General features: G+C 37.2%; 1 protein-coding gene across 17 annotated transcripts; it reads left to right on the top strand.

Moving 5' to 3' along the window:
• Nucleotides 1-58: 58 nt before the first annotated feature.
• On the top strand, nucleotides 59-26,667 carry LOC132261011 (protein alan shepard). 17 transcript variants are annotated; one of them, XM_059759488.1, is made up of 12 exons: nucleotides 59-305; nucleotides 1,082-1,174; nucleotides 7,731-7,961; nucleotides 15,786-16,021; nucleotides 16,576-16,634; nucleotides 16,703-16,794; nucleotides 18,946-19,087; nucleotides 19,149-19,333; nucleotides 19,815-19,997; nucleotides 20,152-20,325; nucleotides 20,677-20,824; nucleotides 21,335-26,667. In XM_059759488.1, the coding sequence occupies exons 2-11, from the start codon at nucleotides 1,091-1,093 to the stop codon at nucleotides 20,812-20,814; spliced, it is 1,524 nt and encodes a 507-aa protein (XP_059615471.1). In that variant the 5' UTR covers nucleotides 59-305; nucleotides 1,082-1,090; the 3' UTR covers nucleotides 20,815-20,824; nucleotides 21,335-26,667. The 17 variants fall into 17 exon arrangements, with proteins under 17 accessions (XP_059615471.1, XP_059615470.1, XP_059615469.1 ...); XM_059759487.1 differs by having other exon boundaries at nucleotides 16,703-16,827; nucleotides 20,155-20,325; XM_059759486.1 differs by having other exon boundaries at nucleotides 16,703-16,827.
• Nucleotides 26,668-26,725: the final 58 nt, after the last annotated feature.

Here is a 26,725-nt window from a genome sequence, read left to right as displayed (position 1 = left end):
TATTATCCATTTCCATGTTCTTTTAAGGAGGGAGGAGAACAAAGACGAAGAACGGAGTGGACAATTTTGGTGATCCTTTCGACGGCCGTTGGCTTTTGAACAGCATTTCCCCGCAAGTTGGAGCCACAGGCGCGGATGGATGAAGTTGTCAAGTGTTGAGTTTTCCAAATGGGAGTTCGTCGTCTCGTGATTTTACCAAATTTCTATGTGTAATAGTGTATTTAATTGCGAAAAAAGTGCACCACAGACTGAATAAAGTGCCTTGCTGCATTTTCATACAATAATTTTATGAGAGGGATTATTATGTAAGTGATTTCGAGGGTCACAAACTTCTGCCCTCCACCATCGAGTGTGTCCGGGAGTGACCCGGCTTTTGACCTGCTCTCAGGGCTTTTTTCTAGTACTCATCTCGGGTATTTTTAGTTCTTGCCACACTCTGTGTCTTCTCGGGGATGTCATCTTGGGATTTGCACAGTGGAAAGGGTCTCCGGACGGGTGAATGTGGTAGAAAATCGTGTGAGAAGTGAGGTTATATTTGGGTGGCTCTCAAAGTCCCGGAAAACTCGCTTTTTGCCAGTTAATGGCTCTCACATTTCCCTAATTTCCTTGATAAAACATGAAAGTCATCTATCTATATGATCTAGATACTTTTCTTGTGGCATTAGTAGAAGTCTGGCTGGATAATCACAGAATTGGCAGAAAAAAAATTAATTCCGATCATTTTCCATAAAGTGCTGCTGAAACAGCATTTTGGGCCATCGAGAGTTCTTATCTCTCTAGAATCGTGGTGAATCCGGAAATTCCTGTAGATTTCTTTATTGCTGTCGCTGTGATTTTCTTTTGTGAATGTCAGGAAGGAATCACTTAATAATAAACACACGATTTTCGCTAAATATAACCCGTGTAGAGGTTCTCATCAATTCCCATTGAATGCCACACGCACACACAAATCCGCACAAATGCCCAAATAAGATACGCGCCTGATAGTGGATTGGGCAGGTGATAAGGCCAACCGAGCGTCACAGTTTCGCGATGCGGCATGACTAAGATCTCTTGCTAAAGTGTGTCCTTTTTTTTGCAGCACTTCAGGATGCAACAGCCGCGCTACTGCACCTCGCCACTTCCGGCTCCGTCTGTGCGCCCCCAGATGCCACGGCCGCAGTCATTCGGCAACGTGAGTACCAGCGAGACGAGCGCGTTTCCTTGTCCTTCCAACGGCAGAGGAACAATGCGAGTCTCTCTCTATAAATAGCCGCGTACTTTGTGTCTAGACTTTTGCTAACGAGACGCGCGAGGCAAAAAAGTCCACTTAATATCAAAATTATCTACAATCTCATCCCAAATTCCGATCCTCGCGCGCTTCCGTGGCGAAGAAGTTCACGCTCGGGTGTAGAAATCGAACATTTATAAACTGCCATCGACATGACATGCTTCTCATTTGGGGTGGTCTCGAGAGTGGATGAAAGTATGCGCGCCCCATTGTTTGGGATGCGATTTCAATTTTATAAGAGCATCACAGGGAAAAAGCAGCGAATATTGGTGGATTTTCACAGCGCATGACTCACACTTTGCCAAAAAACGCACACAATCGAAGGTTTTTGGGGAGTTCTCTTGACCAAGGGGAGGCCAAGTGGTGGCATTCTGGACAACGTCATCCCTCTCTTATATGTTCGATTGCAATCTCAAGAAGAATGCATAAATCATAGTAAGAATAGGGCCACAAAATCCTTGCAAATTCACGTGTCGGTGGAATGTAGCGGAAAAAATTCGCCAGCACCAAGGACAGCATGTAATTAAAAGCGTTTCTAATCTAAAAATTGGAACCATTGCTCAAGAAATAGACTGGAATTCAAATGCATTCAAGTGTATTTTGATTATTCCATCCATTTTCAGGTGAACTTTATTCGATCTGAATATCTCAAAATTGCAAATTGAGATAATTTGGTTTCAGAAGTGACACAGATTTCAAACTTCTGCTAGCATTCTAATGAAGTTTAACTTAGGAAAGGTTTTTTATATTGCAGAAGATCCTGAAACTCAATAAATTTGGACGAAACGTGCAAGTAGACGGGACTTTTAAATTGCGATCTTGAAATGAGTATAAAAGTTAATATTTCCAATCAGTTTAAAAATTTTTGCCTACTTATCCACCCCATGCGTTTGACCACACAAACTCAATATTAAATGCGATAAAAAAGTAAATTTTTGTTGTGTTCTGCAGCAGAAGGGCATTTCGTTAGTCTTCTATTTAGAGTGGATTTTTGCAATTTTAGTTCGTTTTGAGGTACGGAAAATAATTTCATTTCCTACATTCTTCACTGAAAATTAATGTCAAGTGAAACAGACAAGGTGGATTTGGGGTGTCTCTTCAAAAAAAAGTGAAGGCTGATAGAATATCAATTGTAGGTTGGTTTTTTTTTCAGTGTGTTGGGAAGTATGGGTCAACACATGCGTACCAAATCATATGCACTCCCTCTCTCTCTCTCTCGTTCATTCGCTCGCTCTCACGAATACAAAGGCAATTGGGCAGAAATCGGAGAGCGAGAGAGAATTGGAGAGGAATTTGCAAAAGGGGTTTTCTATGGGGGAACAATTAGAATTGTGAGTGCCGGCCGGCAGATGGACGGGAGACTGGGGCGATGGTAGGGGTGTCGATTGGGGTAGAGAACAACTGATTTTTACAGATTTTGTGCGTGAAACGTTGTGCATGCAATCCGAAGTGGGATGAATCAAATGGACATCAATCACACATTTTCCGCTCTCTCTTGGGCTGTCACGTTTCTCTCTTTGGTGATGTCATGTGTACATGAATGGATGGTGCGGGATAGTGTGTGTGAGAGGGAGAGAAATCTCTCTCATTTGATTAGACAGGGTGAGAGAGAGAGAGCGGTTCTCTCGGGTTCACACGACAAAACATCTCTCATCTCTTGCGCCGTGGCTGCCATTCTTACTGTTCTGTCATTGCTTTGCAAATGAAAACATGGTGTCCTGGGAGTGGCTCTCAGTAGTAAAATTTTTATAATTTTTCACCATACAACCCCTTAAAAATACTGTCAATTGTTTCAAGTGACTAGTGTTGTACAAATTGCGCCCCATTGACGTTACTTGGCATTGAGTTAAAGAAAGTGCAGTAATAGTTTTTTGGCTTCCGGGCAGAGAAATCGGGGAGTCGTCAAGTGGAAATTCGCCCTTGATTTGGCGCACATCACACGGAGGAAATTGAAGAGACAATTTGTGGATTGTAAGGGAGATTGCAAGGACATACTTGTGGTTGGAAACTATATCTTCACTGGCATAGCCACGTCTATGAAAAGGGAGAAAGAAACGTCGGTAGTATACGAGTTATATAGAGGTTTTCCTACAGTGAATCAGGAGAACCGGAAACGCGCGAGAGCGAGAGAGGTGGCAAAAGTCGATATTGCGGCGAGTAGGTGGAAAAATGTAGTGAAAAGTCACAGTATATTTTTTTAATTCAAAATATACTCGATAGAAGAGTGAACCCTAAAGTGGTTGCCACTTGAATACACGGGAGTGTTAAAAATAGTATTCCATGCAACATTTTTTACCGCCCGCGAGATTTGATCGGAAAATTTGTGAAGAGAGCGCGTCAAATTGATGATTATTTCATTAGATTGTGATGCTGTCTGTATAAAAATTTCTTTCCTGACACTTCTTTATAAATAGAAATTATTTATAAAAGGCCAACATTGACTTTACAGACACACGCGGACGACTTTATATGTGCGCTTCTCTGTTTCATCATACATGCAAATTGGTTAGATTGTAGAGAAAGAACGGAAAAACGCGTGTGTAGCAAAAAATAAGAGAGAGAGAAAGAAAAACCTCAAGACATTCCAGGCATTTGATTGAGGAAGACCAGTTTTAGAGAGACAGAGAAAGACGAGAAGGAAGAGGGGAAGGAAAAGTATAGTGTTGAAGAAAATTCCGCAGTCGCGATAGAGGAAGTCTGACAATGGACAGTTTTTGATTAAATAGTAATAATATTCGGTTCAATATAGAGATAAGAGGAACAGAGAGTCCAGTGCAGAAAGCAGACACGGTGAAGAGAGAGAGAGACAGAGAAAGAGCAGGACAGTATATAAATCTATATCTTGGGTGACTTCGAGGAATGGTAGTGATTTTGGACGCCAAGAAGAGCAATTATAAAATGATGGTAAGATATTACTTAATCCACATCATCAAATAGGAGAGACCTTCATTTTTGATAAGGTGGCCTCTTTGCCAGCACGCTCGCTGACTTCCGTGTGTCGACCATTTTGAAAGTGCATGGCCGAAGAATAGGTCACACTCCGTATTTTTGGGGGAGAGAAGAGTGTAGAGAGAGAGCATGTTGCTCGCAGTTTTTGGGGGTTGCTGAAGGCGGCACTGCGAGGGTGTCTGTGGCAAAATTCCAAGCCTGGCCGGTTGTATTCCTGCTCGGGAGTGTTTCTGTGTCACTGCCCATCTCACAAGTTGTGGTGAAAAAGTGTTTTCGACAGTTGGTGCCATTCGACCCCCACGCAAACTTCACGTGAAACAACACCCTTATCGGGAAAATTCCGGAAGTTGTCCCTTTTTGACGCTCCATCCAATGTATGTACGTATATGTTTTTTTCTTCTTCATGTAATTGCCGCTTCCGTTTTCTTGGGGAAAATATATGTGTGTGAGTGTATGTGGGATTTTCTTGCAATCCATGCTCGTTATTTAACCTCAAAAATAAAAAGGGCAGCTAATCGATTTGTGGTAATGGGTGAAAAGGGTGTGGAAAGTACACGAGCTTCTTCTTATGTGGTGAGAAAACTCTGAGGCAACATTTTATGGATTTTTCCCCTTAACATTGTTTTGCATATATTTTTTGTGTGGGTTTTTCGTGGAAATTTACAGTGACTTGAATATGGATTAGAGCATGAGGAGCAGAGAGAGAGAAAAAAATGTGCAGTGGAAATGTCAAAAGTAACATGAGTGAGAAACACATGAGAAACACGCTGGTTTATTTTTGTGAACTTGTCAAGAGCGATGAGAAATTTGCACGGAAATATGGGCGGTACCGGAGGACGAAACTGGACGTCTTGTATGGGCAGAGAAGTCTGGGATTAGACTTTAAAATCAAACCTTGCAATTTGTGTTAAATGTAAACGACAGTGTGATCCAACTTCTATTTTATGTGTTATTTTCTAAAGTGAAAGTATCACACAAAGTTTCTGAAAGTTCACCGGCTTTTATGGTTGGGACACTTAAGTGGGCGTGGCATTTTAGGGGGCGGAGGAACAGAAATTTTGCTGCATGTTCCCATACAGAATACGAATAAAATCCTTGAGTTTTTTTTAATGAATTATTCGTTCAAATTCTATTAAATTCCGTCCCGTTTCCTCCAGTTTATACTGAGAAAGTGGTAATTTTATTAGCATCCCATGCTCATTATACAGACTTCTCCTAATGGAATCGAATAGAAGCCTCGTCACTATAGTTTTTTCTCTGTATCTCTTTTGCAATATTTCTAGCAATGCTTCAGTGTTATGTTCGGTGTATGTGCTCTGTCTCTTCTGTGTGTATCGCGCTGATGGGCTGTGTGTGGTTGTTTGGGGAATTGCGGTGTTTGAAAATGGGGGGAAACTGTTACGTTGATTGTAAGTTAACGCATGCGCTTCATTCAGTCTCTCTCATCTCAAACTCCAGGGAGTATTGCTTGAGGCATTCCAAGCAATCAGAATGGAAATTTTATTTAGTTGTCTACTTGTTTCGTGTTAAAGAAGAATAAGAGAGAGAAAAAAGGAACGGATCGGCAGAAGGGAAGAGATATTGGAAGAGATGGTGGAGGAAAATAGGCAGCAATTTTCTGGCCATTTCTCCTGTGTTTGAGACACTCTTGAGTGATTTTAATCGGTGTGAAGGATTCCCCTTGCGTGAATTTAGTACAGTGAATTTTTAGTACACGATAGCGTTGAATGATTTGAGAGAGAGATAATCTTTGGTAGTGCGAATAGCTTTCATGTGCGGGTGAAAATCAATGGGAAAGGCCAAACTGAGCTCTTGTGGCCGGCTTTTTGAGCGCACAGTGTGTTCTTTCATTTCTGGAATTGAATGGCGCAGACTTGTGAAATGTAACGTGGCAGATTCAATATAAGGTCGCTCTATTTTACTTGTATATTCACATATTGGTGAGTGTATTACAATATTTGTTGTTTTCACATCTGATCTCACGACATTTTCCCAGATTTTGAGCGAAAAGTATTTTGGGTTGGATTAGTAAAAACAAAAAGAAAAAGGTCCACAGACAGAAGTGCAATATTGTAGCGGATGTTCATTTCAATGTAAGCACATTTCTCTTTTTTATTTTAATGAATTGTTTCCTTTAGTCACACTGTACTTGATATTTTCGAAGTTGAAGTGTTGGTTAACACTTTTACGGGTATGCGGAGAAATATACTCATACATATTTGCCTGAGAAGTGAGAGAAAACAATGGTAATTGTGGTCAGCTGATTATATCTGACTGGAATTCATGGGAATTTAATATATGTGGATGGTTTTTCTCTCGTGTGTGTCTTCTGGATGGTTCTCCTCTTTACTGTCTCTAAATGATGGAACCACGTGAAGAAGAACAGTTTTCGTGTGATATCTTTTACTCTGATTTTTTTCTTTTAATCTCGAGTGACGGCGAAAAATTGTATTCATTCAAAATTACTCAACAAAGTGAGTGTGAGAAGTCGTAAAGTACAATTTTTCTCTTATGACACATTTTCCCAGTGTGTTCAGAAATGCATTGACACAGGAAATACAGAGTGTGACAGAAAGAATGCAGGCAAGTCTGTCGGCACCATCTCAGGGGAATTAAGTGTTTGATCTCCTTGAGAAAATGGCAGAACTATGCAACTTCACTGATCTCGCTTTGTAAATTTCCAACATTATAGAGATTTTTAAAGCAATTTTATTCAATTTATATGCTAAATTTGACGTAATGTCTGATTCGATATAATTGCAAAGTTGTATGGGGAACTTTAGGGTTGCATCTTCATCGCTACAGTCTGTACTTTATGCAGAGATTTTATTTAGAATGACTTCAGTGTGCTCTTCTGGGTTTACTGGTTTGTCTACTCTGTGCGTGATAATTTGGTGAATTCCTATTCCCACATACATATATTTGTTGGTTGGGGAATTCGTAAGTCGATCTGGAAGTTCTTAATGGCACTTGGAGATGAAAGTTGGACGGCGAAAAGACGGACTTTTCATCCAACTCGCTTCGTTCAGGCTTATCTGTTGCGACGCCCAGGAAGAATTATTATGTAAATTAAATACACATAAAAAACAACAATGTCTACATTAGGCTGTGAAGTGTCTCTCCCTCTTTCATTCACTAAATAGCGCTGTTCCTCTATTCATCATAACTTTAGAGCTGTGATTTTCACATGGAGATTGTGAGATGTATGAAATTGCTGGGTGATGTGTTTGTGTGTGCAGTGAAAAGTGGAGGAAGAAGATACATTTCACTACATTTCGATCACTTATGCGAAGCGTGAACTTATTAGCATTCTATATGGATAAATTAATTGCCGGCACTCGAAGTGCGATGTGCCGGCGAATGCAAGTTCTAGATGGGAGAGGGAATCACTCAAATTATTCGCTCAAGTATATTTCTATTAATTGAGCGAAAAATAATTAAATTGTTCATTATGCTTTGCTGGATGCTAAACACTTGTGTGCATTTTTTTTCCTCTATTTCGTCCCTACAGAGCAGCACAACTGCAGCTCCTAGAACAGCATATCCTGGAGCTCCACCACCGTCTGCCCTGAAGGGGGGTCAGAGGCCCGCCATGACTAGTCCGGCTGGCGGAATCGCGGGCACTCCGTACAGAGGAGCGAGCTGGACGGCGCAAGGATACGCTCCTGCCCAGCAAGCGTACAGATATTCAGCCCCACTTCCGCAACCCGCATACGCAGCATACACACCACACACAACCACGGTGAGTCCTTTAATGCGCACTATCGTACATACGGCGATTTCTGATGTTGAGATTCAGTGCAAATGAGATTGCATTTTATCCCATCGTTGCAGTAAACTCTCTACAATACTGTGTTGTTTCATATCATTATATGATTTAAGTGAAAGTGCTTTCGAGAGTAGAACGACACTTTATCAGCTTGCTTAGAAGCTTTATGGGTTTCTTCAGTCATCTAGGTGATTTAATTTAGGAATTAGATATTTATTGGTCTGGATGTAACACACCGTATTATCGTCTTATAGTTGCAGTGTCTTTAAAATAAATAGTGACAATTTGAAGGTCTGGAGCGTGTAATTCTTGGTTTGAAATTCTTAACGTAATGTTGTTAGTTTCTTAATGTAATTTAAACGCTATTCGGGCATAAATCAGATTGGAACAAGATTCTCTACTTATCCACTTATGTTATTTTCTTATAGCAAAAGTGGTCCTATTACGATTACAAGTTCTTTTTATTTTTGAGATAGTATATTTATATCTGTCAATGGGTGGGGCAATTGAGTGGGAGGAGCTTTAATATTTCAAGCATTAGCAAATTTGTCGCCAAATTGACGATAGAAATCTTTTATCAACGTCACTTGTCTGCAATAAATTAAGTGGTTGTGGTGACGAATAATGAGAATTTTCCAATTTTCACATCACAACTCTCTCTCTCTCTCTCTTTCTCCCTCTTCTCCTACTAAAATACTATATATGATACCTATATATCGATTTAGTCTCTGAAATCTGAAGTGATGGGCAAAATAGTTATTTCCGCCGAATGTTTTTCAGCAGTGAAGTGGGGAAAATTAATTCAGTCGTGCGGTTTTTTGTTCCAACGGCGAATATGTAGTTTATAATGGAAAAAAGAATGACTAAAATTGTGTGCAAAAGTAACTAATTGCAATATAATAGTTTTTGGTGATGAAACTTGTGTCACTTGCACACCCCTGAACGACGTCACGCGATGAAAAGGCTCTAGCGAGCTTTTAAGCTTCATGCCAGAACAGATGAGAATCATATTTCTTATCTCGTCGAGGCGCACTTTCATGGTTTGCCAATGATGAGCAATTTTATCGATTTTTCTATTGAGAATAGATTGTCCGGATGTGGTGTGATGGATTTTTTAGAAGAGTATTGTTGGCATAACTTTTCTTACTCCATCGCATTTTCGCAGAGCCTGGGCTTTCCGTGATGGTTGGTCTTTCATCTTGTGAATAGCAAATAGTCGGGATTGCAGGCGAAGAATTCCCAATGCGGGCATGCCACTTTTTTCAACTATATATTGAAAGTTTTCATGGGTTGGCGAGTGGGTGGAAAAGCTAAGGGAGCGAAAGGGAGAGAGTGGTAGAGAGAGGGAGAGAGAGATGGAGAGATTTTCAATGCGGAGGATGAGATAAGACATTAAAATGAGGAAAGTCGTGGGTTGATCAATGCAGTAATTGTTGGGCGGTGGTGAAACATAACTTAGCCTGCTGACTACACTATGGGGTGCAAAACAATGGATCTAAGTAACACTGGCCTATCCCTCCGACTTAACTTTATGGGCCTTTCCTTGTAATTGATTAGCATAAGAGACATGGCATTTATAATAAAAATAAGATGTCGAAAGGGCACTTATGATGGATTATACCTTCAAAAAGACATTCAGAATATTTGACATTCATGTCAAATCAATTTAGTAAGCAACTTTAACACATACATTTAGCGCTTTCAAAATTATTGTAAAGAAGGAGATTTGATATTTAAAAGTATTTTTTTTAGTTCTAGTTGAGGTCCGAGAATCTTTTATCTGAATAAATGATTAATTCCTGCTCTCTATTACCATGTTTTTACGATATAAAAATAAAATCTTATCATATAAGTTATGAATTAAAGTCGAAACGAAGAGTTTTTTTTTTATTACTATCAAGTTTTACTTTGTACAACTTGAATGCCACGCCCTATATTGAACATTTTTTCTGCTACAAAAGGGTTAAAAGCAAAATATTTTTTAATAATGTTCTCCAACATTACCAATTTTTTTTATTACAGTATGAGTGTCTTATGATTTCTCTTACTGTGAATATTTTCCTGGAAATTTTCCAAATTTTGCTATTATTACTTGGGGTGTAAGCTTGCCAAATTTATGGTTTACTTCCCCATGCCCTCTGGCTGGTTAAATCCGTTTCGCACCCACTGTATGTATATGCTTTCTATTGGCGTGGATAGACAAAATTGCGTAGGTGTATGACGTCACTTGAATCTATATCTCTATGTACATACATATGCAGCTCTCTATTTGCAATGGTGGCTTTCTCTCGCTCTCCGCGATGATGAAATTTGATATAAGAGGGAGGAAATTGAGAAGAGCAGAAGAGGATACTCATCACTTTTAATTTGCTCCGCGGAAATTTACGTAGATATATGTATGTGGAGCTTTCGCGCTGTTGAGCATCTCACCCACCATTTTGGTCAGCTTTTCGCATGCCATCTGGCTTCCATGCAGTTTGAGGATGGGTGTTATTCGTGCGGAAAAAGCTCTCTCTCTCTCGCTCTCTTGTCACACTGTGCATCCCATAAAGCTTCTGCCACCGCCTATATCGAGAGGTTATGTTTCAAGGGAAGTTTCAACATTTTTTCGGTCTGAGAGAAATGCGAGAGAGAGAGAGTGCGAGAGCGAGAGAGATTTTCGCCGGCACTAAATCGGCATCGTCGGTCGAATTTTGGCCGTACATGGCTTTTTGCATTCCCATATTGCGATTGCGCTGATAGTAAACGCCCCTAAAGTCGTTTCATATTCATTCATTCATTGAAGCTCCCACTGCAGACACATTCTCACCATTGGACTATTTGGACGACGACGACAAGAGAGGGCACACAATAGAGTTTGCGGTGTGGCAAAATTTGTCCTCATATATTGTCTTATGTCTCATTAACTTCTCCCTATTTTTTGTTGAAAAGTACATATTTTATCTACCCTTCTCTTTGCAATTTTATAAGCATTTTCTAATACTCAGTTTGTGTCGCCCACACGATCAATAAATTCGTTTGCGGAGTGCTTCTTTTCCTCGTTCTCAGACTCATAATCGCCATGAGAAGAGAGGAGTGCTGATAAAGTGAGAGAACGCGGAGGAATAAAAAAAACGTGACTGAGTGCTAAGGAATTTGACTGGTGGTTTTGCCCTAACGAATCCATATGCGTGGACCCAGTAGAGCTTTTGTCAACCCTTCAAACAGCAGCAAAGTGTCTTCTCAGTAGTGACTAAGAAAAAGGAAGAGTGTTTTGTGTAGAGAGAGAAGAAAATGTGCATTTTACAGTGAATATATAAATGCAGTATATTTTGTACGACATATTTTAAAACACCGGATGGTATTTTACCATCTGAGCTTTTTACGCCCAACAGTATAAATTCAGCAGAGGCGAAAGAGAGGGAGAGAGAGAGAAAAGTGAGACTGTAATTAATTTTCTGTCACGTGTGTAGGTGGGTAAAATATTTGAAGATTTTACAGAGTGATTGTGGGTGGTTTTTTTTTGAGTGAATGTGAATACATGTATAAAATAGTCCTTCGCAAGTAAAGTCATGCCTTAAACTGATTGCGATGTGTCTCAAAATGCTGCCATATGGTAGTCTTGAAATTGATTTTCCAAAGCTCTGTGTACAAGCTTGAAGTTTCACCAGAAGTTGTCAGAATGGCATGACAAGAAAACAGACGAGAAATTCAATGGATGATCGTCTTGCCAGCAACACGGCAATATTTATCAAAACAGTTGTAACTGTCCGGGAAAAAATTTGATGGCCGAGAGTGAGAGAGGAAAAACCCCTCGGTAGACTTTATGGTGGGGCCTCTGGAAAAGCATAGCGAGAATGTTCCCTCTATTGTCTGTGTATATTGATTTTGTGTTTGTGTGTGGGAATCATGGGCGAAAAGTCTCTCCTCTTAAATCACTTTATAGCATCTCGCTTTTCCCTGTAATTCTTCTCGCTCTATCTTTTGATTGGGACATTATGAGGTGTATGTGATGATAAGATTATACTGCAAAGAGATATCCGATGGGTAAGGGGTGAAGAGATAGCTCGCCATGGATGGACATGGAAATTGTCAAGGCGCTCGCAAAGACACGCATTTGGATAACATTTTCCATAGCATCCTGACGTCGCATGAGAAAAAGGGTGGATCTCTTGTGATGTGGGCTGTGCGATTGCAGAAAAATTACAGTCGAAGGCAAATGCTAACAGAGCTTTTGGGAGCTTTTACATATTTCAAGCGTCACATCCTCTCAGTTTTATTGTGTAGGCAATTATATTGTTTAATACAGCGTCTCATTAAATGACATAACATTTTATAAGATACACGATATACATTTTATTTACCGGAATATTACTAGAACCACGCTTACGATGAAATCATAGACGTATACTTACAAGACATTTTAATTCTTTTTCTCTATATTGATTTTCAGTCAATTTGTGTTCATATAAACCATTAAGGATGTGAAATATTTTTAAATTTGTAATAAATAAGCCGTAAAAATATTCCAAATGACTACGCAATTTTCACTGTTAAGAAAATTGTTAATTTAGGACATGATTGATATGTATTTAGGAAAATGTGCAAAAAGGTAATTAAGGTATAGAGAAGAGCCTTAAATGAGAATCTCACTCATCAATCAATTAGCCAAATTTGTCTAATTTGTTTGATGTGCGAAAAATGGGTAAAATGTCACCGAATTTAGGTAGAAATTTGCATTTCTCGTTGATTACAAGCAGAGATCATTTTGAGAGACTGGGCAGGAGTGAGTCACAGCCTGGACTGCATTTCAGCGATTGTATTGAGGGTATTTATTGACATGGTCGATGGGTGACCAATGTTAGGCGAGAGATAAGACCTCCAAATGTGTGGTGTACACATTCCAAAAGTTATCTCACTGTTCCTTCTTAATTTCATTTGGGGCTCTGTACTTTTTTGTGCTGTGTGTTGTTCTTGATCGCTTCATATTGTGTGTGGCGAGAGAGAGAAAGAGAGAGAGAGAGAGACATGCAGAAAAAAGCTCATGTGGAATGCTGTATTTGTGCTTTTTATCTAACGACAGAGTCGCGCATAGAAATGGTGTGTCTGTTATCAAAGTTGGTTTTCCGAAGGCGCATACACACAGCGTTCGGTGTATGTTCTTAAGTTTAAGGAGGGGGCGCGCGCACTACATAATAGAGAACAGGCAAGTGAGAAAGAGAACGAACAGTATGAGAAATACATTTTTCAGTTGATATATTTTCAGCAACATTTAATTAATCGGTCGGCCGCTGTGGTGGGGAGAAGAGAGATGGTCAAAGAGGAGGAAATCACATTTTTGCTCACTCTAGAGAGACTTCATATTTCCAGTGCTTTAGAGTTCATTGAAGTGATTTTTTCCGCCCGGAGTTCATCTCTCGCGGTGTCTAATGTAATTTTTACAGTGCGTGGCGTGGCATAGAAAAGCCTCCCCGGCACTTTGAAATATAAAAGGAGTAAATAATTAATTTTTATATAATTGTAAAACCACAAAATGAATCACCCTGTTTCAACATGAAACTTTCCATTGTACATAATACACTGTGTATAGTAACTTTATACCTAATAGATGAGTGAGTTTCACAGTTTTCAACAGTCTTTATTCAGTTAGTTGTCTTGTCGGTCATTTGTAAGTGTTTCTTCGCCAACATCAGTTTTCTTTTTCTGCATTATTGAAGAATGCTTTTTTTTGCACAATTCGCGACAAACTTGAAGAGAGTTAAGTTAAGAATTTTCCAGTGATTGTGACTCATATTTTCGGCATAGAGTTTTTCCAAATGTGGCTATTTATAATGTGACGAGGGAGATTTGATAAAATATTCTCAGAAGAAAAGGCTGTTTTGAATGGGAATTGAGAATAGAAAAGAGAGAGAGAGAAGAGACAAGAAAGTTGGGTGAAGTGGAAAAAAGGAATTGTTACGATATTTCATGTGAGATAATGTACTATTACGATTACTGGGTGAGTTGTTCTTATTGCCTTTTTTCCCATCTCAACAGTCGCGAGACTTTCTCATTCTGTGTGTCTATATAGATATCATGAAGATATTTGGTGGTTTTCTTGCAATTTGCGCTCTAGACATTGATCAAATTTCTCACTTTTTGGCGGATGTGAAAGTATACATACATTTCTCATTTATGCCTCTGCTTGCCGGCTCAGATTTTAGCTAATTTTCTACTCTCAGTCGCGGAGAGAAATTTAACACATTTCATATATCTATATATTCTCCAGTGTTCTCGAAAGCTTACGTGAGAAGGAGTGTGAATCATTTCTCAGGCTCGATCCGTATCGTCAACTCTTGAAAGAATCGCGATAAGGCGGCAAAGTTTATCAGGAAAGCCATTATGAGGTTTTGTTTTCATGTTTAATGTGGTTTTACTGTGAAGAAAGACGTTCAACATCACTATTATTGTTCTATTTATCGAATTGCATAGGGGAAGGTAAGGTCGTTTTGAATAGTTATTACACAGTGATAGATAGTTGACATTTCTGTCGATGGAACACGAGAGAATATTTCGAAATTCCAATAGATACTCATAGGACATCAGACAGACACATTGTCAACTTGTAATTCAACACCAACATTTTCAAAAATCGCATTTTGGCTTGAAATCTTGAATAAAAGTTTGTAGCAAGGTTTTAAAAAGTTCCCACTATTATAAATTTTATGTTGAAAGTGTCCGAAATGTGTTATATTCACCAGAATGGAGACTTTAGTTCATTTTGCAGGCATCTTGTCCGCGACAATAGCAAGAATGGTAATATAATTCCTTGCCTTATCAAATGATAAATCGTCTGTTGCCTTTGATCAATAAACAATCATTCGCGCTGCACTTGATAATAATATACAATGTGCGCCCCACCCTGTGGCGTCTGTGACGAGTAATACAAATAAAGTGACCAAATTGAGTATGTTGAAGAGAAGAAATGAATGGAAAAGGGAGCAAAAGTATGGACTCTCCAGACATCGATTAAAATGCATTTTATCATGAAGTTCATGAGCACATTTGCTGAGCTTATGCCACACAGCAAATATCAATATTTCTCTCACTCTCTTGTCATGGGGTCTCCCCGAGTTGGAGGCAGTGACTTATCCATGGACTGTGTGTGTTGGTGCTGTGCTTGGCTGATTGCTTGCTCATGTTGAACAGAAATCATTTCAAAATAAACCGGTAACCGGCAAATTCGTGCAAGATGTGAGTTAACACGATATTTTAGAATAAGATTATATGAAGAAGAAGCGTTCTTCGCCAGCGTTAATGGTTAACATTTGTGGTGAGTGAGAGCAAGAGGGAGTGAAAAAATGGTGTATATCTAATAACTTTTATTATTTTGCTCCCTAGCCAAGAGAGTCTAACATAAATACACACTATTGCCTTTTTTCTTGCACTGTGTGTGCCATACCTTTTGCCGGTGAGCAGAGCGGCACACAAAAAGTATGTGCAGGCAATTAACTGTGTTTTGATTTGTGCGTGTTTTATTTTATAAGAGAATATGATTTTATACATATTTAAGCAATTGGCCGAGACAGTGAAGAGTGAGGAAGGAGAGTTGTGTGCGCAGAGAAATTTTAATGTCTTCACACTTGTTGTTATTTCCGCTCTTTGGGCGATATCAAGAGACTGACCAAGAAAAAGTTTGTGGCGTTTTTTCTCACATCCAAAGAGACCACCAGCAGTTCTGCTGCACTGTGTGTTGATTTGCCGATTGAGGAATTATCGCGCGATATGATTAGACTCTGGCTCTAAAACATTGCTCTTCTCTTGTGTGCCTCTTTTCAGTACGGACAGCGAGTTCCGACAGCTGCATCGCCTAGTAATACCAACTCAAGCAGCTCATCCAACACAGGATCCCAGAGTGGAACACTGAGTACTAGTCTGAGTAATACGAACACGAACAACACAATGGGTCCCAATGGCACGCCACAAGTGCAGGAGCAACTGTCCAAGACTAATTTGTACATTCGTGGACTTCAGCAGGGCACTACTGATAAAGATTTGATTAGCATGTGTCAACAGTAAGTTAGACTTTTCCCTTATTTGGTCACTGTTGGGACGTTTTCTGATTAGAAGTGATGATAAAGAATATATTAAGTTTTTATCCAGATTTTTTGGTGCTTCGATATTCACATTTGAGCTATTTTCTGTAATCTATGGAAAGACCTGATGGCTAATTGTCTTAAGTAGCATTGTTCTCAATATATCAGGTTAAAATTTGGCTAGAGTTAAGTTATGTCAAAGTTCACATTTTCACAAAATCATATTTCAGGTGTAAATAGCTTCAGTTTCAAATCTAATCTGAAATCTGACACTGATATCCTAGCTCCATACATATAAACCAAGCAGAGAGAGTGGTCATTACCGTGAATGCTTCAAGAGTCTGATAAAAAATGTAACGAAGAGCAATTTTAGTTCTGAGAATTGTTGTTCATTGATTTTTTTTGAGAATTATCAGATAAGTCTTCTCTGTCAACTTGTGCAAAAGGATTTTCTGTAAAATGACTACAAACTTCTCACAGTGACCAAAGTTGTGCATTGCAATTCTAAAGCTGTTTTTCACCTCTCTTTGCAGGTATGGAACGATAATCTCAACAAAAGCTATTCTTGACAAGACAACAAACAAGTGCAAAGGTCAGTAACCTCCGCTGGGACACTCAGCAGTGACTTCTGACTAATCCTTTGGGTTTTCTCTCTTACAGGATATGGGTTTGTTGATTTTGAGTCGCCGGCTTGTGCCGAGGGAGCCGTGAAAGGGCTCCAAGCAAAGGGCATCCAAGCTCAGATGGCCAAAGTGGGTATCTGGGTGCTACATAGGCCGGCCATTGTACGTTTGTTTGCATGCAAGTAATACTCACCCTATTTATCTTCTCCTTTTTCGCCTTACCACACAAAAAAGAGATATGAGAAAAGACTTGGTGTTTCTGAGTGAAGACTAAAGAAAAGATGATGAGATATTCCGGCAATTTACACACTTACTAAATCGCTACAGACCCTAGTCATCATGAAGATGTACCACTAGAGACATTAATAGACTTGGCAATTTATCTAATGAATTAACCAAAATGAAACGCTAGAAGCTGATCTATTGGGTTGGGCAATTATATATTAATCATAATAATGTTTGCAAGGAGAGAGAATGCTTGTGTAATGTAAAAAAAAAGGAATTAATACGGTGATAATTGCAGGTAATCTTGCTATGATATCTTCTAATAATATTTAAGGATTTAGACAAAGTTTATATTCGTAATTGAAATATGAGTAACAGTTTCCACTTTCAACGCTTCAAAATGAAATTTTATGGCAATAGTAAAAACCGAACACCGCGCATGCATTTATCCCCAATGTTTGGCCGGTAAAACTGTGTAGAGTTATTTGGAAAAAAAAGTGGACGAACAGCAAAGAGAGAGTGTTAAAGATAAAAATTCTTGAACCGAAAATCCATGCGAACCAGTGTTTATTTGTTCGTTGACATGAACTTTGAGTCCAATTTTAATTAATGAGCGAAGAAGAGTGCGCACACAACTCTTCTCTTGCCTTCTTTTCTTTTATGATCATCTCAAACATCAACTATTGTAATGCTCTAATGAAAATGTTTCCGGTGTTACGAATAAATTAACATTACTGGCTGCAAATGTATGAAATTGTTGGTGCGCGGGAGTGAAAAAGTTGGTGGGGATTAATTAAAAATATAAATTTAACTATCTGGGATTCCAGTTACTTCATAAATGCAATGATTTCGTACATTGTAGTAATTGCATATTATAAATTTAACAATTCGTCGGTTTCATAATCTAAAGGTCGTGTATGAATTTTGACTACTTTATAAGTGTCAATCAATTATTTAAAATATGGAACATTGAAATAGATATTTTTATTTGAATATTTTGAAGGTTGAATAATGCAAAATCTAAACAAATTACATTTAGAGCATCTGTGTATGGAACTGACGAATATTTGAAAATCTAACTTTTCTTTAACTGATGCGCGGTGCGGAAAGTTTGCTTGATGTCGGAAAATACTGTTATATAATTCATGGTCAGAATTTCACTGAATTACCTCAATGGAAAAATATGATAAATAGGAAAGTGGAAAATTTACCTCTTTATCTCTGTTTTGCAAATAACAAACCCCAGAAAACAGACAGAGAAATGGCATCGTGAGAGAGCTTTAGTAATTTCCCTGTGTAAAATATTCAAAGTTGTTTATCAAGAGTGACTTCTCAGACATTCCTATTGCTCTGCTGTATTATAATCTATTATAGAGAGAATTAATGAAACAACTAACATGTGGCGTTCTAGTGTAAGAACAAGATCCTTCTCTAATAATTGAATTGTATCCAGTTTTTCAGTAGATTTACTCTTAGAATTTATCATATTAGATGAGAGAATTTAGATTCGTTGCGAGATAAAGACTTTTTTATTTTATTTCTTTCAATAGTAGACAACATCATTATATATTCTAGAATTAAACCATTTTTGCGAGTTGTTTAATCGAGATATATATATTGTGTTTTTTTTATTATAATCTTATCGTCTTATAGTTGGACATGCGATAACAAACCTATACATGATTTTATTTTTCTGATTTTGCAATCCAACAGCAGATAAAAGAAATTATATATTATAAATAGAAGTGATTTTGTAACTATTATAAATATATTTCTATATACAAAGTGTGCCGGCCATATTAACATACTTATCCTCTTTTTCCAATTCTTAGCGTGTAGACCTATATAAATTACATACGGAATTTATACTTAGATAGACAAAAACCTATACATTTGATATACAAACTTAGGGGACAATATTTTATTTCTTAATCAAAATTTAATGATTTTCTTCAGTTTTTAATCTAGAAATGTTCCTTTTGATTTCCTTTACACACATTTTAGTAGATAAGTTCAAAGCACTCTTGCTAATATGTGATTCTTTTTCCGATTCAGCAACAAGAACAAGATCCGACAAACTTGTACATCGCTAATCTGCCACCAACTTACAAAGAGACAGACTTGGAGAATTTACTGTCTAAGTACGGACAAGTAGTATCTACTAGGATTCTACGTGATCAACAGGGCCAGTCCAAAGGCAAGTTAATCAACCTTGCGCCAAATTGCCATGATTACCATGTCTTTTCTTCTGTTTACAGGTGTAGGCTTTGCACGAATGGATTCACGTGAAAAGTGTGAATCGATTATACAAATCTTCAACGGTACGCAACTTCAAGGTGCCAAAGATCCGCTTCTCGTTAAGTTTGCCGATGGTGGCTCAAAGAAGAAGAATGCATACAAGAGTCCCGATCCAAATGCACGCACATGGAGGGATGTTACTGAGGTAATACTCAATATTTTGTCCCTATTGATGTCCCTTGTTTGGTTTTTCAGAAAAATTTATGTTAAAAAAACCTGGCGATAGATATTTTTGATATTTTCTGTTAACTATACTAGAAAAATGGGCGGAAATTATTAAGATGGGAGAATAATAATAATATAAAGTATTATTTTATTCGTGAAGAGTGGAAAGTAGATTTGATATGTTGATCGTTAAACTTGAAAGTGTCAAAAAGGTTGTTTAGAATGAACTTCAAACAGACAATCAGTGATACCAAATTAAGTAAAAGAAAGTGGGACGATTTTTGTCAGTTTTTTACAAATTCAATTCATTTGAACGCTACTCAATCGGACCTGAATTCTGAGGCTAATGAATGTGACGCCTGGTTTCCCCAGAGAAGACTGATTTTTCTAATGTTCAGCTCAAACTGGAATCAGTCGCATGAGGAGAATTTGCTTGATGTTCTTTCGTTTTTGTCTTTCAGGGAATTCCAGTGGCTTACGATCCGGCTTTGCCGCAGAACGGCGTGAGCGTGAATGTGGGCACGACTATCGGGGTGCCATACACACGCTTTGGAACACCCCAGGTGGGTGGCTACGCCCTGCCTGGCTCCCAGTGGGTTCCCGGCTACATGATGGCTCAGCCGATGGCGCCCGTGGACGATCAGGTGGGTGTCTATATTCGTGGTCGTAGCCGATATCTGAATAAGAGAGGAATTGCTTCTCTCTGCCCCCTTTCCGTCCTAAGCTACTCTCTTAGTTTTATTATATTGCCTTGAGGGTCTTCGCGGCTCACTCTTTCTTATCGCATTTTTTCCCTAGCAGTACATGCAGATGACGGCGGCGCCCCACTTGGGCGTGAGTCCGGCTTACAAGCCCGACGGCGTGACTCAGGTGCAGCCACGCGGAATCTCTATGGTGATGAGCAGCGATGCCGCCGGTGTGCCGTACGGTGCTATGATGCCCCAACTCGCCACCCTTCAGATCGGATCTTCGGTAATTCTAAGCTAGATTAACCAGTGAAGTCCTCAGGGGACTCTTGAGTCCCCGTGAGGCTTTTTCTTCCTCTATTTTTCCTTTCGGGTTGCATTTATATAATTTTTTGGTTTAATTTAAGAAGAGATGAAGCATTGGCAAATTGATAAATCTCTTTTCTTATTCAGAATATATTTGGAAATTTGTAGTCGGTAGTTTTTCCTCTCTTAGCGAGAGAAAGAGAGAGAGAGAGAAATGTAATAGTGACGTAAGAGAGATGATTATATAGATGATGAAAAAGCCAGGATGAAATGGGTTCAAGCGTGAGGTGAAACATGTTGATATTGATGTTTCTTCTTTTCTGTATTGTAGTACATTAATCCGCCGTACCCATACTATCCACCAACAATTATACCCACAATGCCAATACCAGATTCCGAACAAGCGAGTACTGCTGCATCCCCAGATGAAGCATATACTCAATATCCTCATCCGGCTGCGCCTAAGTAGATGATGAAAGGTGAGTCCCATTGTGTTTCGCATTCACTCTCTCTCTGCCGTTTCTTTTTCATCACTTCATCAGGCATCGAAGGGGTGTTCAAGTGGCGATTCTTACAATTTTAGAGCAGAAGCGGTAGAAGTTTGCAGTTGATTAACCAAATCGCGAATTTTGATTTTTCGATTGAACTTTTCTTATATTATTTTGCTAATTCAATTGAATTGAAACTCAACATAAACTAATACTTTAAAATTATATCAAGTATCGTTACCAAAACTGCTGACCATTTTGTACTTACTAATTTTCTTCTGAAAATTCGTTGACCAAATGTGTTATTTTCAACTCATAACCTAACAAATGGGCGGCACATTTTATATGGCGTGTCTAGAACACCACTTCGGATGTTGATTTTCTTTCTTTTACATTGCAATTTGACTTGAGCTATATATTGTCCATCCATATTGTCATTCACAATTGTTTCAGCATGTGTTTTCTAATATTTTACTAAAGAAATTTCTCCTTGTCTTTCAGCTTTTGCATTCGAATACCTCAAATTTAATTCATCCATTTGAGATGATTGTATAATTTGATGATTTTTCTGGTACGACAATTTCCTTGTTTTAGGATAAAACAGAAAAAAACTGTTACAAGAAGTTGTGTGGAATTTTAAAATGTAAAAAAGAAAAGAATTGAGATGAAAAGTAATAGGGAATGTCAAGAATGACCTAAAACATGAATTTGTCGCAAAAAAAATGTAAAGGAGAATTGTAAAACATTCTGATGAGTGTAAGTTTGTTGTGTCTCCTCTTCCAAATGGTCTTTTTTTTTATAGGATAAGGAGTCTTTCTGGCGAATCTGTGTTTTTTCCGATTTTACATGATTCGGTTTTTTGGGTGTTTGGTTAAAATGTGGAAATTGTGAACCAAAGTTAGGGGTGTAAAATTGGAAAATCCACTCTTCGTCTAGAATATAAGGATGCTTCGTGTGATTAGATTAAATCTAGTTAATTTATTCTATAGGCTTTTTAAATTTTTTTTAATAGAATTGAAATGGCGCTACTGTGGAAAAAAATATTCTTTGAAATCAGTGAAAATACATATATTTTTTGGCTAAGAATTGATCAGAATTCACTTGTAAATAGACAAAATTTTCGTGAGATTGTTTTTGAGTAGAGAAGATGGAAAAATGAATGAAGAAAAAACTACTGGGAAACGTGCAATTTTACATTGAAAATCTTTTTTTTTCTAAACCATCATCTGAAGACTTTTCGAGAAAATTCACAGTGTTTGAGGTTTTCTTTCGCTTTTCACGTGTTACCACAGTTTTGTTTTTTTGTTTAGAATATGTAATTTTTACTTTACCTAAAACAAGAGGAAGAGTTTTAGGACAGAAGAACAAATGGGAAATAAACGAAGAAGAGGAGAAATGTAAAAAGACAAGGAATTGATTATGAAAATTGAGTAGTGAATGTTTTTTAGCACTTTCCACACTCATTTCGGTTATGAAGAGGATTATAATTCCAAGCAAAAGAGAAAAATGCAATTTAAGAGAATAAATAAAACTCTAAAAGACATTTTTGAGTTATCGTAGGCTTACAAGGGTGCCATAAAGTCTCTATGTGTTTTTTATATTTTGATTTTTTTATGTGTTGTTGTTTTTGATTGTTTTATATTTCCTCTCAATTTTTTTTGTGTAAAAGGATTTGTGATTTTTATGTTATTTAAATATTTAAATTCCTGCAGATTTATTTATTTTTGTCCTCACAAACTCTCCTTTTTCTTGTTTATCAAATTGCATTGCGATCCGAATAAATTGGATGTGAAAAGTGTATTTTTTACAATGGTAAAAGATGTTCACTGCTCAATTTTGGCAATGAATGAGGAAAGGAATAAATAACAGAAATATAAACTATTTTTGACACTAGGAATGTGCGCCAAGCGTTTATCAATGAGGTGTAAAAGTACTCTTGAGAGATAATAAAAGAAAGAAAAAAACCAGAGAGAGAAAAATGCAAAAGAATGATAAATAATCTAGTCTTGAATTTCAACAATAACTGAAAGAGTAAAAAACAGAAGAGAGGAATAAGTAAATCAATCTCTAGAGCACCCCAAGAATTCTATTTATGATTTTTTTTTAGTTTTTTTGAAAGAAAAAAATACAAGGATAAGAAAACGTCAATACAAGAAATTTTGACCACTATTGTGAAGCTCTTCGGGTGAAAAAAAATGCATAGAAAACCCGAAGTGAAAATATGTTTATTTAATATTTTCTCGATGAGAAAACAAAATATTAACAAAAAGAAAACAGTTTAACACTCCCTCAGAAATACAAAAGAATAAAGAAAGGAATCTTCCATGCAGAAATTAGATAAAGAAGCAAATTTTTAATCAACTTTTGAGAGGCCGCTGTGCCTGAAAATTACAAAAAAACGAATATTGCAAAACCAAAATAGGTCAAAGAGATAATGAATGACAGATTTAACATTAGGGTGGAGTTTTTGAAGCCACTTTTAGCGGACTTTTTAAGTGATGCCTGCTTCATAAGTTTTTTCAGTGTGGAGAAATAGAGAATCGAATTAAGAAAATATGTTGGAGAAATGCTTTTTGTGCTGGCAATTCCGTAATTTTGAAAACATATCATCCAACTTATTTTCCTAATTAGATTTATTGAACATCACTTTTAGTAAAAGAGAAAAAAAGAAAACATTCCATTTTAACCAACTTTCGAAGCACATTTTTTTGTAGTGAGTGAGAAAGAGACATTTTTGTCAAAAATCAGAGTCTTTTGGGTTGAGAGAAAAAAATTCAAAATTTTAATTAACTTCCTAAATTATTTTCGGGTATCATCACAAGAGTAATGGAAAAATAAATTTAAAAATGTAGTATATTTTTAATTTTTAGACTCAAAATATACAACAACACATTTTTGTAGAATTGTGCCTTTTCACAATTGAACAGAAGAAGATGAAGAAAAAAAAAATAGGAGAAGAACAAAAATGTTGAAGAAATGAGGAAATGGTAAAGAAATTATTTTTTAGGAGGGACATTTTATCAAGCTCGATTCCGAAAAACACAAAGAAGATAGAGAGAGGAGAGAGAGAGAGAAAAGGGGGAAATTGCAAACTTGGCCATTTTTCGCATTTCTGTATTTAGGTTATTGAGCATCGATAAATAAAAAAAAATCAGGTAAAGACCAAAATGTGAAAAAAAATTGGTAAACTCGAGATGGTATAAGATATTTACACGACACATTTTACCATGTAGCGATGTGAAGTGACAAAAATGCGGTTTCAGACCTTCTTTATTGGGAAATGATAGACAGCGAGAGGATCATTTTGTCTTGCACTGTATTCTTCAGAGTTAATCTATTGGCAAAACGGTGCCAAAAACACAGAATTGGATTTATTAGTGACACTTTTATTTTGCGCAAAGAAGAAATGTTTTGATAGAGACTCTTTTCTGGCTATGCTTTGCTTTAGTGGGAGAAAGAGAGAGAATACTCTGAAACTCCGCCCCCGCGGATGCGCCGCCCAGTTTCATGGGTTGTCCTTCCACTAAAGTAGAGCAATTCCGCACTTTTGACTTAAAGAGTAATAAAAAAATATATTGCACATTGAGGCAATCTCTCGGGAAAACTATCCTGAGGTGGCAACAAATTTTGAGATAATATATTTAAAGAAGAATTGAAAAATACAGTACTTCATAGTTTGGAAAAATATTGAGAATGAAACCAACAAGACATAAAGACTAAAAGAGAAATAAACAAAGTGAGAGTGACGGGGCAGGAAAAGGATTATTGATATTTTTTCAATTTTATGAAGAAAAAGAAATGTTCCAAAGTTACACTTTTTAACAAAACCATTTAAATGGAGAAGAAACCTTAAAAGCGCGCGACTCTTAAGAAATGGGGACAAAATCATTATTTGTATTAACCGTATATTAAATGATTGAGAAAAAATGTTGAGCAAGAGCGAAGAGTGGTGAATTATACAAGACAAAAAACTGAAGTAGAGGATGAAGTACGTTTATATGTAAAAAAAAAACAATCACGACTGATAACAACAAGAATTAAGAAAAAAAATATATTTAAAAAGTAAAGTAAGATGATGAAATGACAGGAGACAATTATCTTGAAAGGTGAGGAAATGTGTGTAGAAGAATGCAGAGGAGTTCGAGGAAGGAACCTCTTTCGTAGTGAAAATAAAATTTAGGAAATATAGTAATTGATAAGGAAATGCACTGCAAGTGGCAAGTAAATTTAAAGAAGGGGAAGAAAGTATTTAAAGTGGATTTTTGAGGTGCGCAAAAGTAGAGAGAATCTTCTTTTTCTGTTATGGAAAAAGGAATAAACTTAGGATATTTAAGTGAGAAGTACTGTTAAATTTACCAACTAAGACATGAATTAATTAGATTTTTTCGTTCGTTTTTCTTCAATGAAAATCCACAAGAGAAATTCCTCAAGAGAGAAACAGAAGTTATGAAGAAAACTTACATTTTAAGGACATTTAGAATAGATTGAGAAAGAGAAGTAGTGAAAAAAAAAGAACACGCTGAAGATGAAAATATAGTTTTTAATATGGGATTAAGAGAGGAGATAAAAGGAAAATTAGGTAATTTTAAAGTGAATGAAGACTAGTTATTAAGTGAAGAAAACAGAAATCTTAGATGAATAAGAGAATCCCATTTGTTTTGCGCCGTTTTAAAGAATTGAGTTACTCTTTAGGTCTTCTTTATTTTTTTTCTGTGAATCGATGATATAAGGGAAAAGAAACAAGAATTAATTTATTTGTATAAAGATTAAGTGAGAAAGAAACTGTGAGACACAACTTCCGTTGGACGTGCAAGGAGAAAAATCCTTCCCAAGGATTTCCCTTTGCATGATTCATTTGGGGAAGAATGTGCGCGGGCTTCCACCTTTCCTTTGACCATTCAGTTCAGTCGATGCAGAAGTCTTTCTAAAAATCTGTGAAAGTCGGTGTGAAAAGGCCCATAGCGTAAAGGAAAAAGCATAGGATTGTAAGTAGTCGTTAATTTAGGTCATGATGAAAAATCCTTTTCTTTCATGAGTTGTTCTTTCTGCGCCTTTCGATCATACTTTTTCCTAGCAAGTAAGGGAAAGAACTACCGCCTAGTCTTGATAAAGAGGTGAGGAGAGAAAGTGTAGTTTTTAAGAAGTGCAGAAGAAGAGGATAAAAATCACATTAAAAATCCCACTCATTCAGTGGCAGAAAAAAAGAGAGAAACTAGAACTTGAAGAGAAGAAATTGATGATTAGTGCGTAGAAGTTAGTTGATAAAGGAATAAACATGCTGTAGTTTTATAAATCTAGACATTAGTTGACCTTAGGAATGTAGATTTTATTACTATTAATTACCATTTAGATGATGATGAAGGATAAAGTGAGGCGAGAGCGAAGAACTTAGGCAAGATGATGAAAAACACACTGCTAGGATTTTTATTGCAAAAAACACACACAGAAAATCCCAAGAGGAAAAATTCTATTAAAATAAAAATTCACAGTAGTGTTAAATTATTTTTTCTATCTTAAGTGAAAAGGAGAACTTGATGATGAATAAAGCTCAGACGTTAAGAGATTTTTAGCATTAGATTAACAAGAAAGAAAAAAAGTGAGAAATGTTGCAAGGTTCTTTGAGTAGTGTGAAAATTCTCAATGAGAGAAAAAAAAATGAGAAGAGCACTCAAAGAAAAGCGCGCCCTACACTGAAAAAAAAACTTGTAAAAAACAGCAAGTAGGAAAGTCTCTCGAGAATTTGAGAGATGAGCAAGAACAACTTTTTAAATTAGCTATGTAATTAGTTAGGTTTAAAATTTAAATTGAATTTTAGTCATTCTAAAGATGAAAAACTGAAAGAAAGAGAGAAAATAAAGTAATTGAAGGAAACGCCACGAATTTTCAACTGTT

The sequence above is a fragment of the Phlebotomus argentipes genome, unplaced genomic scaffold (assembly GCF_947086385.1).
Source record: "Phlebotomus argentipes unplaced genomic scaffold, Phlebotomus argentipes genome assembly scaffold_18, whole genome shotgun sequence".
In the NCBI taxonomy this organism is placed as follows: Eukaryota; Metazoa; Arthropoda; class Insecta; order Diptera; family Psychodidae; genus Phlebotomus; species Phlebotomus argentipes.
This window is presented reverse-complemented; position numbering and strand designations above follow the sequence as displayed.

Coding starts and splice junctions, on each gene's coding strand:
- LOC132261011 (XM_059759486.1), top strand. CDS start 1,091: ATGCAACAGCCGCGCTACTGCACCTCGCCACTTCCGGCTCCGTCTGTG. Junction 7,962..15,785: donor ACACACCACACACAACCACG/GTGAGTCCTTTA, acceptor GCCTCTTTTCAG/TACGGACAGCGAGTTCCGAC. Junction 19,088..19,148: donor TCAACAGGGCCAGTCCAAAG/GCAAGTTAATCA, acceptor TTCTGTTTACAG/GTGTAGGCTTTGCACGAATG.